Source organism: Limanda limanda, chromosome 8, assembly GCF_963576545.1.
Source record: "Limanda limanda chromosome 8, fLimLim1.1, whole genome shotgun sequence".
Classification (NCBI taxonomy): Eukaryota; Metazoa; Chordata; class Actinopteri; order Pleuronectiformes; family Pleuronectidae; genus Limanda; species Limanda limanda.
The window spans coordinates 7930047-7945740 of record NC_083643.1 but is presented as its reverse complement, the minus strand read 5'-3'; the positions used below and the strand labels follow the sequence as shown (position 1 = coordinate 7945740).

The 15694-nt window shown below is 40.8% G+C and overlaps 2 protein-coding genes across 2 annotated transcripts; one reads left to right on the top strand and one right to left on the bottom strand.

Annotated features, from left to right (window-relative positions):
• Nucleotides 1–2919: 2919 nt before the first annotated feature.
• Nucleotides 2920–10820, bottom strand: uri1 (URI1 prefoldin like chaperone). Its single transcript, XM_061076665.1, has 11 exons — nt 10403–10820; nt 8750–8784; nt 7457–7535; nt 6760–6895; nt 5519–5610; nt 5379–5439; nt 5087–5288; nt 4756–4999; nt 4510–4661; nt 3934–4174; nt 2920–3608 (listed from the first exon to the last, which is right to left on the bottom strand). Exons 1-11 carry the CDS (start codon nt 10472–10474, stop codon nt 3417–3419), a joined length of 1506 nt encoding a protein of 501 aa, XP_060932648.1. The 5' UTR covers nt 10475–10820; the 3' UTR covers nt 2920–3416.
• Nucleotides 10821–12175: 1355 nt separating this feature from the next.
• Nucleotides 12176–15606, top strand: zgc:112052 (protein C19orf12 homolog). Its single transcript, XM_061076651.1, has 4 exons — nt 12176–12216; nt 13276–13400; nt 13735–13895; nt 14082–15606. The coding sequence occupies exons 3-4, from the start codon at nt 13736–13738 to the stop codon at nt 14345–14347; spliced, it is 426 nt and encodes a 141-aa protein (XP_060932634.1). The 5' UTR covers nt 12176–12216; nt 13276–13400; nt 13735; the 3' UTR covers nt 14348–15606.
• Nucleotides 15607–15694: the final 88 nt, after the last annotated feature.

Here is a 15694-nt window from a genome sequence, read left to right as displayed (position 1 = left end):
TTCCACTTGAGCTTCATTAGTGGGGCTCAGTGAGGAATCAAACCCTGTTCCGCATATAGGCCCGGGGGTGTAAATGACGTGGACATGTGGATCTCTGACAAACTGAAGCAGGGCAGATACACTGGTTTCTTGCATATGTCTGACATCTTGGAGCCGAGCGTTAACTCCCGCTCTCAGGCCCGAGCACTTGTCCGGACAACAATACCTGCTCCAATCCTTCGCCGCATAACTCTTGAAAATCCCTCTTAATCCCTGAAATTGAGATCTTGCGTGTGTTCCAGCCCATTACATAGTTTGTACGCTAGGTTTTTTTTGAAACGTAGCTCTGCTCTGTTCTGTTCCAGCATATACCTTCGCAGCTTAACCCACATAAGTCCATTGATCTGTGTCGCAGTCAACACAACGCTAGCATGTTAAGCATCGGCTAATCTGTCTCATGCTACCTGGATTTTCATATTGGAGAAATAATCCTGATGAAGGGGGGAGAGTGGGGCAGAGTCACCTCAGGACCTGTTTAAAAGCTTCTTATCACAGACCTGCACTCCCACCATTTAACTCGGAGAGGGGTGATAGCCTTTCAACTCACAAGCCGCAGCTTTAATTAAAGCTACTCGCGGCGGAGATGAAGTGCAGTGGTGTGTGTGAGTTGCCCCTGTGAAAATCAAAATTATGTCCAAAACAATATCGCTCAGTCCACGACTGTGGCCTTTTCACTTCCACTGTAAAACACTTTCCTCCACTGATTAAACCGGCCTCAGCGTGATTATCGTGAGCGACTCCAAACTTTCACAAGTGATACTGAACTCTGAGGGGAGAAAAGAATAATAAGGTAATCTACAGAATATAAATAAATTGACTCAGGTCAATTTATCTAGATAAGACTAATCTGGATTCTTCCTTAAAAATGTGATGTTTTCCAGCTTTTATTAATCACATCAACACCAGTGATATGAGCCCAGAGTATAAGATACAAACTATTTCCCTCTTCATTTTATTAGCTAAATAAAAACCAGCACTTTCTTGTCTTGTGCTCAGTTAACACTCTGATGAGCTGCTGTTCCTCACGAGTTCAGTGGATTTACACAAAGTATATCTACACAAGTATAGTTATAAATACAGTTTTGAGGTATTTAATACTCAAGTTTTTCCCTCACAAAAATGAGGATGTACAGTTTTTAGTCTTTTTTACCCTCTGAACTCCTCAGGTCGTTTTGTTGAACCAGTCAAAAGAGAACGCATCTAATACGACATAATTATCTAAACCAAGATAAAATCCCAAAACATATGTTTATTATATATGTTTCCACTCGTGCCAATTAACTAACTCCCACACACAGTAACACAACCACATAGATTTATCTTGTCATATTTTCAAAGAACCTCTGAACCCTTGGACTAAACTACTTAACTTTAAGTACGTATATTTCGCTCATAACACCCACACGCTCATGTCTGAGAAAGATTTTGAATTTTGAAGGAAGGACTTTCACTAGTGATGGATTATTATTTTAACATTGTTGTTTTGACACATTTAATATATAAGTAAAGGATCAGAGTTCATCTTTCACATTTAAAACTCTCACTAGAACACATTCCTCAGCCGAAGCCTGCAGCAGTCCCAAATTACACACACTCATAGATATAAGTTCCATAAATGTGCCCGACTTATCAACATGTATAAATTATACACAATCAATATCTCACAATGTTAAAGAAAGTTTTTAAAAAGTCCTGGATCTGCAAACACAAACCAACCCAGATGAAAACACACCCTCCTCGGTGAAGGCATAGAAGTTCATTTATTCAGGTATTGTGTTTTCACTTTGTTTCTCCCTTTCCCACAAATCAAACACAGGAAGGAAACCGTGCTCTGCTCTACACAGTGACCTTTGTCTGGGACTTTAGGTGAAACGTTGCCATGTCTGGATGTTCTCGTTATCAAGTTTTTTTTTTATTATTCTGTGTGTGCTGTTGCATATCAAAGCTGCTCTGATGTCTAACGGGTCCAGTTCTTCACCTCAGTCGTCTCAAATCATCCACTCACTGCAGATCTGTGGTTTCTGTGCTGTAGTGGGGGATTTACCTCTTGTAGCCGAGATTCAAACTGTAATCTGCGAACATGACTTTCCTCTGGTCTTCAGAGGCTCCATTTTGTTTTTTGGACCCAGACTACATTTGATTTATTGTTAAGTTTATGAGAAAGAAGCTCCGTCTTTATCATTAGCTGTGTTGTTTATACTTTTTACTCAGTGCTTTAGGTTGGCCACCCTCCCTTTGGCTGCAGTGTAGGTTGGTGCTTTATTTAGCTCTTCAAATTTTAAGGCACAGCAGGAAACTCACCAGGAGAAACAATAATTCATGAAAAAAGAACAAATGAGCTCAGTCAGAGTCTGCTAATGGCTGTTTACAGACCAAAAACACTTCACACTGGGTAACAGGAGCAGAAATGTGTTACAATTACACACTATTATTACGCAGAGTAACAGATATTTAGGAGAAAATATAAAATCTGCTCCTTATTTGGAGATAGAAAATAAAGAGCCGTCAGCAGAATAGTCTTCTGAACATAATGAAATACAACTTCTTCGACAACAAAGTAAAGCGTGAAACTCCACTTAGGCCCAACAGTCAAGTAAATTCAAATCAAGCTGCTTCAAAGTCTAAATGTGACCATTCTTTTCATCAGTGACCACAAATTATTCGCTGGGAAATTGGTGAAAATCTCAAAATAAGTGTGAAAAGTAAAGGGTTGGTTTCTTGGACTAAGTCCCATCCCTTCCAGTAAGTTTCATGGTAATCCTTACAGTAGTTTTCACGTAATCTTTCTAACAAACAAACACACACAGACGGGCGAACACATAATATCCCTGGCGAAAGCAACAAGATCTTTTTCCACGAAGAAGAACGAGGAAACCACACTTAGCCAAAATCATTTATTTTCCTTTGAATTTCTATCAATAATCCTCTTTTTTTTTGTCTTTACATAAAGCTGATCACAAAGGAAAAGATACATTCATTATGCAGGTTAAGAGAAGGTAGTGACAGCTACAGCCAACTTGAATGAGCATTACTTGAAAATGAAAAGAAAACAAAACAAGGCAGCTCATCGAGTGGCAGTCGAGCGTTAAACCTAAACTGGCATCATTCAACAGAGGAGTGACAGACGGTGATTGGTTCAAAACAACAGAATCACCCGACGCAGGGAGCAGGTTGAAAAGCAGTTACACATTAAGCAAGATTTGTTAAAAAGGATTTACCATTTCCCCCCCGAGAGGAGTCACATATAAGGGGAGAAGCTGTCTGTATGATTAGAGGTGAAACTGGACTAAAGACAAGTTTGATAGTGAAAGTAGAAAAGGAGAAATAATAATTAAAAAAAAGAATAACGGTTATGGTGACGTGTGGATATTTGCCCGTCACGTCCGCTGCAGCCGGGCGGCCTTGAACTTGGACACCTTCTTCGGGGCCTGCTGGGGCGGGGGGGCGACCTCGGGCGCCACCTCCTCCTGTCTCCTCTCCAGGATGGTCGGCAGAGCTGGTGGAGCGATGGTCATGTGGGGCGCGGCCGAAGTCGTCGGGTCCTTTTCTACCACCATACCTGAAAAGGCCTGAGGGGGCGGAGAGAGAGAGAGAGAGAGAGAGAGAGAGAGAGAGAGAGAGAGAGAGAGCCTGCTGTGACTGACACTTAATGAAGGTTTGACCACAGGAAGCTCCCACTTTAACTTGAAGAGGCTTCTGTGGGATTGTTGTTATGTTCTCATTAAGGGAAGTGAGGCTCCGAGGTGTCTTTTCTGTAAACTGTTTCATAACACAGGTAGACTGCCGAGTCCTCCACTGTAATTGAGATTGAAGACCCCACAAAGAAACCTGCCTGGGACCTGTTTTGCCTATATAACAATACTGAAATCTAAACGACAACCACTTGTGTTTTACCTCAAATCTGTTGGGGGGGTGCAGCGGCCCGGCCGTCGGACTGTCTTCCTCTGTGACGCCGTCGCTGGTATCGCTGTGCGTGGCGTCGTCGTGGCTGAAGCTGCGTCCGATCAGACGCCGCTCCTCATAGTCGGCCGCGCTGCTCTCGCTGGTGTCACTGCACACGCTGTTCTCCCGGCTCCGGGACTTCAGGATGGACTTCCTGGGGACAGGCTCCCCGTTCTTCACGTCCACAAACAACCTGAGATGAACAACAAGCAGCCGGTTGTGACCAAGGAATCAAACAATATTTCACTACCTCCGCCAAGGAGAAGGTTTGATTGTAAAATAGATTCCACAAAAACTACTGATGGGTTATCACAAAATTTGGTGGATATTTGATACTTTGTCTTCTTCACTTTCATTAACATTACAAGTATTTATATATTTTTTAAATCTGACATATTTAGGGGAATGATATCTATGAGAATGTGCAGCTTGATTGAATTTAATGACTCTTCTGAGCTCTGCATCGACTGAGTGCTATTCTAGTTAAGTTTGATTTACTCTTCAGTACGACTCTGTGGTTTTTTTTACCTGTAAATGTCTGTTGGTGTGGTGATTTTGTGAAGCTCGTGATGGGAGAGTCCATTACTGTGTCCGTTTTTCTTTTTCCTCTTTAAGATCTCCTTCTGCTCTTTCCTCTCACTGAACTTCAGTGTGGTGTTTTTGCCTGTGTTTATCCTCACCTGAAGCCAAAGACAAGACAAAGTCACCAAATCAGAAATATAACGGCAGAATTAAAGGAGAAGAACAAAACATGCAAAGTCTCATCGCTCTGACCTTCTTGGGTTCGGATGTGTGAGTGAAAAAGATGGTTGGCAAACAGTGGCCTTCATCTTCCTCATCGTCATCCTCCTGTTTCCGCTCCATATTTGGCAGCAATGTACTTTGAGGCGCGGAGGTCAAGCTCGGCTTCGGACTCAATCCGTTTACAAGACGAGCAGCTTCTCCTTCCTTCTCCTTGTCCTCCTCTGAGGAAGAGGAAGATGTGTCCTCGCTGTTCATATCGGCATTATCAGATAATCTGAAGAAAAGAAAAATCCATGAAACATTTCAGTTTCTTACCAGATTGAAGTTACAGGGAAATATTCACAGAAACAAAATCCTGTACCTGTCCTGCTCGTCCTCCAGCTCCTCCAGCTTCTCCAGCTCATCCAGTCTGGCCCACAACTCCTCCTCAGTCACGATGCCTTTTCTGCTCCCTTCATCACTGCTCTCTTCCTGGTTCTCCTCCTCATCCTCCTCCTCTTTTAGATCCAATATGGTTTCCAGCTTGGGCTTAGAATTTGGCTTGTGAGCTACTCTTTGCCTTCCTGTTAACGCAGACAAAATGGAAGCCTTGATGTGTAAGTTAGGTGCAGAACTCAACTGGGCAAATAAAATAAAATGAAATAAAATAATACCTTTGGTGACTACAATATCGTGTCTGACCTCTTCTCTGATGTCAGCATATTCCTGTTTTCTCTAAAGAAGAAGGACAAATTAATATCCATCCCCATTTATGCTTCATGCATCATCTTAAACGTGACATGACTTCACATACGGCTGAGATGGTTTCCAAATCCTTCACAAAGCCAGCTCTGGCTTCAAAGTTTTTCATTGTCTTGGATAGAACGTCAAGTTCACTCTTCACGTCTGCAGGGGGGTGGGAGAAAAAAAAGAGCATTCACATGAAAATGCATTCAGAGAGAGGAACACAGACGGACAAAACCCAGTGTGCAAAACAACTTGGCTGCAGGCAAAAAGGGAGAGTTCAATAAAACATTTAACATAACAATGAAAACCAGCTGCTAAAGAGTTAAATCCCAAATAAGTAGAGGGAGGGAAAAGAGGGAGAAAAAAAATCATTGAAAAATGATGACACAAACAGTTCATAATATCTTCTGCCCTGAATACTACTCCGGATCATTAAATCTTCACAACAATTAAGCCCTTTTACTAATAGCAGCAGAGGGCCCTTGTTTCCATGGCAATCGGGAGCCCCTCCAGTCAGTGCATCAACTGGAAGTGAGGAAAGGTCAAACACAGAAGGCCTGACAACTCAGCCGCTGTCTGACACATTTCAGCAAGCTCTGTTTGTATTACAGCACTTAGCTCTGTAATAGCGGGGTGGGCCGGGTCAGGAGATACGAGGCGGAGGGGAGACAAGGGGAGAGAGGGAGGCTGGGGGGGAGGAGAGAAGAGGGGGGGGGACAGACGGCTGCGGATGGGCTGCGGAAGCACATTTCTGCTTCACTAAACACCCTAATAATGTTCACATCAGAGATCGTTACTTGGGCCCATTTGACTTGATATGAAATGTTCAGACCTAGAATGAACAGCAGGGAAAATACAGACAAACTCAGCTACACTTTCAACCACGGGAGAATCTATTCACATGTGTGTTCTGGCAATGACGCTGCACAGGAGAGGAGAGGGTGGGATGGCCATCTCGAGATTTTCAACAGGATCATAAGTAATGCAGCTTGAAATCCAATGAAATAATGAACCTGGTGCATTGAAAAAAATCATGCAACACTTCAGCAGAGCGATCAGAAACTGTGTTTTACTTACAATACCTGTGCAAAGCATAGATATTAACTTAAGTTTCTCCTTGAGCTATGTGGTGAATCATGGCACAGTTAAAAGAAAACATAGTGTATCCCTTCAGACATTCAGACTTGATGCAGCGACACCCTCTGCTGGATGAACAATGGCAGTGCAGAGTGCATTTAAAAATTAAAACACGGCCATCTGATTAGAGAGAGGACAGCAAACTATCTTTTCTTCTTATGGACGACTCACGTTTCGTTCTGTGGTCGACGATTTTCTGAGCCTGCTTTGCCGAGCACTTGGCGAACCAGTTGTCGCCGAGCAACACCGTGAGCTCGTTGGTGTGCACCAGCTTCCCGGGCATGAAGGCCAGAGGGCCGAACGGCACCTGTTCACAGAGCAGTGGACGGAGGGAGAGCAGGAAGACAAAGAGAGGAGATCGGCAGGAGGTGGATCGGAAAGTGGGAGAAAGGAGAAATTCATCTTTTAGTGTCAGAAAATAAAGAATATCAGCTCAGCTAATGGAATAGATAAATTGTTTTCAGTGCTACCCACAATGCATTAGGGGTGGGAATTGGCAAAAATGTGACAATTCGATAGTATTGCGATATTTGGGCCACGATTCAATATTATTGCGATTTTTAACATATTTCGATTCGATTCCGCGATATATTGCGATTCATGTCCCCCATATTATTCAAAGGCATTTCAAAAAATGAGGAAAATAAGACTGCTCAACTCACTTCAAATGTCACATTTAATTCTGTGAACAACATTGTATTCTACACATTAACTGAAGTGCAAACACTAAGAAAGGGTAGTGCAAAAACTTTGTCCTTGAACATTCAGGACACAGGACCTTTGTAATTATTTTCTGAATAGGAGACCTCTCACATGAACGCTGAGTACATTTTCTTCCCTGTGCCTTTTGAACAAAGTGAGCACTCACCATGATCTCATACGACAGTTGATCTGGAAGGGTTTGAAGTCGCTCTTTCACGGCCTCGTAGTCTCCGGAGACCTTCTTCCTGCAAAACCATAGACGACAATGTTGAGCCAAGAAGTCGACGTCTGTTTCAAGTTATTGTTTTTCCGACATTGTTTGTTTGACTTGTTTTGGAAAGTTAAACGGAACAAAAGGGAAGGAAACCACAAGGGAGGTGCAGCCTTCTCTGTCAGGGGAGACATGATGGGACTTGAATAAGGCCTCAAGATGTTGCTATTAGTCCTTTGTTAGAATTAGTAGATAACATTATCAGATAACATTATCAGTATGATGACTTCTTCCAAAGCCTCATTTTGGCTTCGTTCATAACATGAACTCCTCACTAACATAACTTAGTCTTTAGTGGGCAGTAGAAATCAATGTGCAGCCAAGAGCCCTCGATACAGACCAATAAAAAGCTCTTGATCCGGTTGCTCTAGTGTTTGTTGGAAGAGGATTGTTTCCCTTTCAGGCTCTTGAAAGAAAAGTTTAAATTTAAAAGTATTCTATCTATATGTAAAGCTTTATTTTTACTATAAAACACAACACAGCCATTGTTAATGTCTTGACACCTGTGCTGGTCCTCTAGGTTTGATGACATCACACCTCTCCGCCCGTAGCAGGGTCTAATGGCGTGCCATGGACCGTAATAAAACTTTATTGTTCACAAAGGTGCATAATCGACTTGGCCCATGCAGCAATTTATTACTGGAGACCACTGTATTGGTGAGCTGGGCTTTTAAAGCTGCTGCTGCTGAAAACGCTGCTTCTCGCCACTCCGACTGTTTCCGGGCAGCGGGAATAAACCGGCTGATTGTGGCGCACTTCAAACAAAAGCATCTGATTGTCAGAGAGGGGGTAATTTGTTGATTTTGACCAAAGCCGGCAATTTTGACAAGAAGCATAAATAGCACGCAGAATCGTGCCTGATTCCTCAGAAGCCAAAGTCAATGTAATTATTATTATGGATCATAAAATATAAATTCTGCTGCACAAGAGCTGACTAAGAGCAAAAGGAAAGGATAAGATAAGAATTAGGACATAAGAACATAAGAATTCATATTTATTTGTATCATTATTGTAGATTTTTATTCTATTTTATTAAGAAAAACTTTAGAGTTGATTATTTATTTTGTTCAACTTTCTTTTATTGTTTTTTTTTCTATTCATTGTTGCTTTGGTATAAATTAGCATCTATGTATCCGAATGTTTTCGTGAAAGAGCGAGAGGGCGAGTGAGAGAGACTGTGCAACTTACCAGTGTTGAATCCGACTTTCACAGTCTTTCACCACCTGTTTATTGGGACAAATAATAAATGAACAATGATATAAATGAAACGTACAAATGATTCTCTTGCCTGAGTTATGATAAAAATACAGATTACCAATTCATAAACATTTTCTGACTGGTGCTATAATTTGACTAACACAACTTTTTTTTAAACAATGTATTATTCTATCTGCTGTCTTTCATTTTTTCTTTGTGGAGCACTTTGCAGTGGCTTTTAAAAAAAAGTTTTTAAACACAATGCAGACACACACATCATAAATCTTCTGTCCGAGTTTAAGAATCATCTTCATGGAAACGAAACCAACTTCAGGGGAAACAGGAGAGGAAGGTAAACACAGCTGTCACATCTGGATCCAAAGGGTCAGAACATCTGTGCAAACACAACTTTCACTGTGATGCACGGTGACAACACAACACACACTTTTCAAAGTTTGCAGGAGACACACAAAGAATTAGACGGTTTGAGGAAATGTCCCAATTCTGAGAGAGAGAGAGAGACTTCACCTTTGCAAGATATAAAGATCACTTTGATCTATGACCACTGACACTGCAGGAGTGAAGTTGTTTGTTTACAACTCAGCATCAAAGGATCATGGTCCATGTATGATACAGAACCTTGTGTTTTAATGGCGTGTAATCAAACTTTGATGCCACAGTCTCACCGTGTGACGAAAAATCTTTGCGTTAGTTTGTTTCTCCATCTCTAAATTTGAAGTTTATCTGATGTAAGCCCTGGTACAAGTACCTCAAAGTAAAAATTTGGAATATGGCCAAAATGGCCAGCCCACGGAGTCTCGAGTATGCAGAAAGGGATATTAACACCTTGTCCTACATAACAGATCTGTATCGATTTATCTGAATACGTACATTTTCACCACTTTCTAATTTTCTGCAAATTTTTGTAAGAATATGAGCATGTTAAGGCCTTCAAAAAGCCAATTCATTTGTCTGAATAATAATAATAAACCTTACAATTTCAATAGGGCCTCACTGTCTGTCAGTGCTTGGTCCCTAATAAGATAAATAGCAGAATAATAACGAGGATCAAAACAAATGGTTGTTGCTCAGTAAGAGGTTGAACTGGAGGAAGTTAAGTGTTGGTGCGTGGAACTTCAGTGGAATCAAAAGTGAAAGTGAAGTGAAAGATTATCCTGGTTCCATGTTTATTTAACTTTTGTGGTTTGGATTTTTAAGGGATAAGAGGAAGAGGAAGAGGAAGAGGAGGAGGATGTGTTGCCATGGGAGATTTACTGTTCTAACTAACTCGTCCTTTTTAGCCTAGCTAGCTATTCTACAATTCACAAAAACAAGTTACCCCCCCTCCCTCCTGTGTTGTGTTGCAGAAGTGACGGAAGACACACAGTGCAACACACTTTCCTCAACAACAATTTGAATTTGCACGAAACAGGAAGCTTCTCGAAGAAATTCAAACACAAAAAACATGGAACAGTCGAAATAAAACATGGAACAGTCGAAACAACACATGGAACAGTCGAAACAACAACGCAAACATGTTGTCACACGTGCGACACAACGTGTAACCGTGCGCTTGCAAAGTTGCTTCCTGACTTTGTGAGTTGTGTTGGTTGTAGTTGTGTTAAAAAGCAGACACACACTCACCTTCTCATGTTCCTCCCGGAGCCTGACCACTCCACCGAGATCATCCACACTCACTTTACCTTCCTCCGCCATGATCCGTGCACATGCACGACGGGAACCTGCAGGGATTGTGTGTTCCTCTCCTCCGTTTTGTGTGTTTGTTTGTTGTGTAAACGAGCCCAAACAAAGCTCAGGGGTTGTTGTGAGTCCTAAACAAGTGTTTATGAATGTAGCAGCAGTAGCAGAAGCAGCAGCAGCTCGTCCTGGTCATCAATGGGGGGGCAGTGATGCTCATCCACAGCTTCATCCGAGGGATCATCTCACTTCACGATACCTGCAGCATCTCCCGACAAAAACCATCCACGCGTTTTAATAATCCACAATTAGCAGAGATCCCCCCTCGTCACTGTCACTGCGCCATGCAGCTCGGTGGTCCAAGGTCAACGCAACGGAGGTAACAGCAGCACATCCGGTTGGAGCGTTCACAATATTACGTCAGACTACATGCATACTGGGTGAACTGTTTTTTTCCATTCACATATTTACGTTTATTCCTCAAGATAATTATTAAATTAAATAACTTATCATGGGGAACATGTCATTGTGTAATGTGTTATTCTAATTTTTAGTACCTTTCGTTGCTGTTTCTTTTTGAGATCGGTGAAGTTGTGTGTCCGTTTGTTTTCTTTTTTCTTTTTCTGATATTTTAATACAAAAGTGTAAATAATAAAAAAGATATATATATATTTTGGTTTCTCAGGGTTATTTAATGTTCATATAGAAGGCATGGATGGCCTCACTTTGATTCACAAACTACATCTTGAAACAACACAAAAATAGTGTCCTGTTTTAACAAATTGGTCATCAAGACTCAGCAAGGTGCACTAAATATAAAATGACCTACTAAGGAGAATGGTCAGTGTTAGAAGAGTTTATATGTGAATTTTGTTTATTTACATTTAAATATATGTGTTTATTCCTCAAGATAATTAATTAAATTACTTATCATGAGGAACATGTCGTTGTGTAATGTGTTATTCTAAGTTTTTGTACTTTTCGTTGCTGTTTTTATTGTCATCAGTGCATTTGTTGTGTGTCTGATTGTTTGTCGATATTTAAATACAAAAGTGTAAATAATAAAAAAGATATACATATATATATATATATATACATATTGGTTTCTCAGGGTTATTTAATGTTCATATAGAAGGCATGGATGGCCTCACTTTGATTCACAAACTAGATCTTGAAACAACACAAAAATAGTGTCCTGTTTTAGCAAATTGGTCATTAAGACTCAGCAGAGTGCACTAAATATAAAATTACCTACAAAGGAGAATTGTCAGTGTTCATTTAATGACATAATACCATGTTATTGTTGTACAATATTATAAATTGATTAATCAATTAATAAAATTAGTACCATTATTCATTAATTTAAATGTGTTAATACACAACTATCTATTTATCTATCGATCTATCTATCTATCCATCCATCCATCCATCCATCCATCCATCCATCCATCCATCCATCCATCCATCCATCCATCCATCCATCCATCCATCCATCCATCCATCCATCTATCTATCTATCTATCTATCTATCTATCTATCTATCTATCTATCTATCTATCTATCTATCTATCTATCTATCTATCTATCTATCTATCTATCTATCTATCTATCTATCTATCCATCTATCTATCCATCTATCTATCTAGCCATCTATCAGGTTTCATACTTTTATTTTGAAGTCAAACCCTTGTAGCTTCCGTTTTTCAGCTCTGTGAGAAGAGCTTGACCACTGCTCTTCCGTGTGTCCCGGGGTATTCTGGGTAAGTGAGGACAGTTTGCTCGTATGTAAACACTTGTGATCGAGTAACATATCACACTTGATCGTCACAGTAACATACAACATATTAATGTCAGTGAGTGTAAACATGCATGTGATCATCTGCCCTCAGCTGCACAAACAGACACAAACAGACACACACATGACAACACAAACAAAATACAAGTGTGTACAGTGGAATCTTAAACGGACACACACTGATCTCAGAGAAGCAGGTGTCATGCACAAGTTTGTTTCTAGGACATTTATATAAGATCAACCGTGGCCTCAGCCCCCTTCTTCCTACACGCTGATTGGCTCTCTGCAATGCCTTCAATTGCTGTTGGGAAATGTCACAATTTCCAGTTGTTTTGATAGCAAACGATTCAATGTGAAACAAGAAGAAAGAATTCATTCATAAGTGAGAGTATAAGAGTAACCTTACATCCCATAATTTGACAATTTATTAGGACTATTATTTTGAAAAGGCAAAACAACACCTTTAAGAAAGGGGCTAATAATAAAAATAATAATGTTTACATTAATTTGAAATATTTGGCCAGTAATTTTCAATCATCACTCGTGCATTTCAAAACTCTTTAAGACCACCTTAATTTATAAAGCTTTGAGCTACCAAGGGAATCTCTAATAATTATTTTAAGAGATTATCAAGGGCTCAATAGGCCCCTTGTTTATAATTTCTTTATTTACCAATTCACCTTACATGTCCAGTCTTGTAGGTTCATCAAAACTCAAAATCTGCAATAAATTAAGAGCCTTTTAGGAAGTCCATCTCAATTTATACATTTTCTACAGCTAGTTCTATTAGATTGAGACTTGATTGACCCCAAAGGAAGATTAAGCATTATAATTATGTACTTATCCTTTCAACATTCTTCATTCTAAATGTGCAACAACCATGTGTCTCTAATCAAACATGTGGTTAGCATTATTTTAAAATATGACATTAAACCTTAATAAAGATGTTGGTTGGATGACCAAAGTTCAGAAATTTCTGAGTGTCCGTGAATGCAACATTGTTTCTGTTTTTTTTCCCATGAAGCATTGCGAGCTCAGGAGTCACGGGTAGCCGGTGAATTCAGCCTTTGGACTGAACGCATCATATTCGACTTAATGAAATAACAACAGGCTCCACGGATTTTCATGAGGATTTAAAAACACAGTCAGGTATGTGAGACACGTTCATACAGTTTCCATAGCAACCTGTGAATGTATGTTGTTGTGTTTACAGGGGTTTACAGATGCCAATGGGTAATAATAGCTTATGTAGCAATATGCTCTTTGATGCAATTAATAGTATCCAGCTGTTAAATAATAGTATATTTAGTTGTATTCATCAGTAATTATACATTTATATACATTATTCTTTGTATCAGTGACGTATTAAGTGTCTTTGATGCCCTCATTTCCTACTCTGTACTTTATTTACATTTCTCGCTGGATCCTGAAGTTGTCCTCTCTGCGTTTGTCTCCTCATGTTTTGAAAACCCCTGAATCCCAGTATGTGTCAGCGGGTCAATGACGTCATGAGGCTGTGTTGTGAGTTATCTGCCAATCAGCAGATCCAGACCACGGTGAGGGGCTCGGGGAAGGGGGCAGCAGCCGCCGGGGGTCTGGCCTTCGCCGGGGGGCTGGTCGGGGGTCCTCTGGGTATTGCAGTAGGTGAGTGAGGAGGAAGGAAATGCAACGTGTGTCAGCATGACTCATTATTTACAAGCTGGAATCTCCCTGTGTAATCTGCACTGTTATCACTCAGGTGAATGCTTTACTGCAGTCGCCTATAGGACTGTTGATCAGATCCATACTTTTGCTTAAAATCACAAGGTTTGATCCCCTCTCCTCCTGCAGGTGGCGCTGTCGGAGGTCTCCTGGGCTGCTGGCTGACCAGTGGAGAGTTCAGACCGCTGCCTCAGATCCTCATGGAGCTCAGTCCCCAGCAGCAGCAGAAGATCTACGAGGACATGATGGCCGTGCTGGGAGACGTCCAGTGGACAGATGTGGTGCAGCTCTCGGCTCTGGTGATGGGCAACGCCGCCCTGAAGCAGCAGCTGACAGCCGCCCTGATGGGATACGTTACCAAGGAGCTGCAGGGCCAGGTGCACTACGTGGACTAGTGTCTGTGGAACACACTGGGGGACATGACTCGGAGGCCTCAGAGCTCAAGAGGAGGAGGTCTTGAAAAATAATGTGAACTGGTTTTATGAAGCTGGAGAAACATTTTATTTGAATGTGAAATCAGAGTCCTGGTAACACTGGTTAAAAAACAGGTAAGCACATCATAACCTTGTGTTTTCACCCCCCCCCTCAAGTGTTCCTTTAATCTATGACCACTGTCACTGCAGGAGTGGAGTTGCTTGTCTACGGCTCAGCATCAAAGGATTCATGGTCCAAGTTTATCCGCGATACAGAATATCGTGTTTTAATGGCGTGTAATCAAACTTTGACGCCACGGCAAGGTCACACCGTGTGAAGACAAATTGATCTTTGAGTTAGTTTGTATCTCCATCTTGTTGTGATGACACTCATCTCCGTTTGGAGTTGATCTGATGTAAGCGCTGATACAAGTACCTCAAAGTAAAAATGTGGAATATGGCCAAAATTGCCACTAAATGCAACATAGCAGGCTTCCTGTTGCGTTTTTCAAATTGCACCTACAGACTTTTTGGTTTGCCTGGTCATGATACACATTCGTATCGATTTTTGTGAAGAATTTCAATAGGGGTGCCTGTCAGTGCACTGGCCCTTATAATTAATTGGTCTGGATTCTTTAAATCAGGCACATTTAATTTAGTGATATTTATGACTTTGTGCCATTTTGTGCAGCTCGATTGGTTTTAATGGGACTTTTTGGGCCTTCGTGTTATGCGCTCTACTGAGTGGGATTCTGGTTATATATTAAAACTGTTGTTTATGAGGTAAACATACTTGTCAGTTGCAGGAATCATTAAATCAATAAGCGTGTAATGGTTCCGATGTTAAAAGTTACTCTGATTTGAGGTCTGACCACATCAGCCTGACTGCAGCTACACTGAAGCACTGTTCTCAGACATACAGGTACAGCCCACTGTCGTATTTAAATGCAGATAATCATGTACAACGTGTCTGTACAGTGTGAAATATTTTTTATTTGATGTGCATTTATCAAGTACAAGTGAATATTTATTTCTACTTTGTGTACAGTATATTATATTGCCATCACATCAAGTCAAATAATGAAATGCTTTCATCAATAAAAGCAAAGAAAAATTGAACGGATTGATTTCACATGTAAATGCTTACACTGTAGAAACACATACACTGTTATGCTCATCACTAGTGTAACCTGGTGAGTTGGAGACGAAGCCAATAAAAGGGGAAAATCTCTCAGTCTGGATTTGGACCCATGTTTCAGAGTTTAAAGGTTTTATACATAAAACTGTCAGTGGTTTGAGATCATCTGCTCCCCCTGCAGGATGCAATGA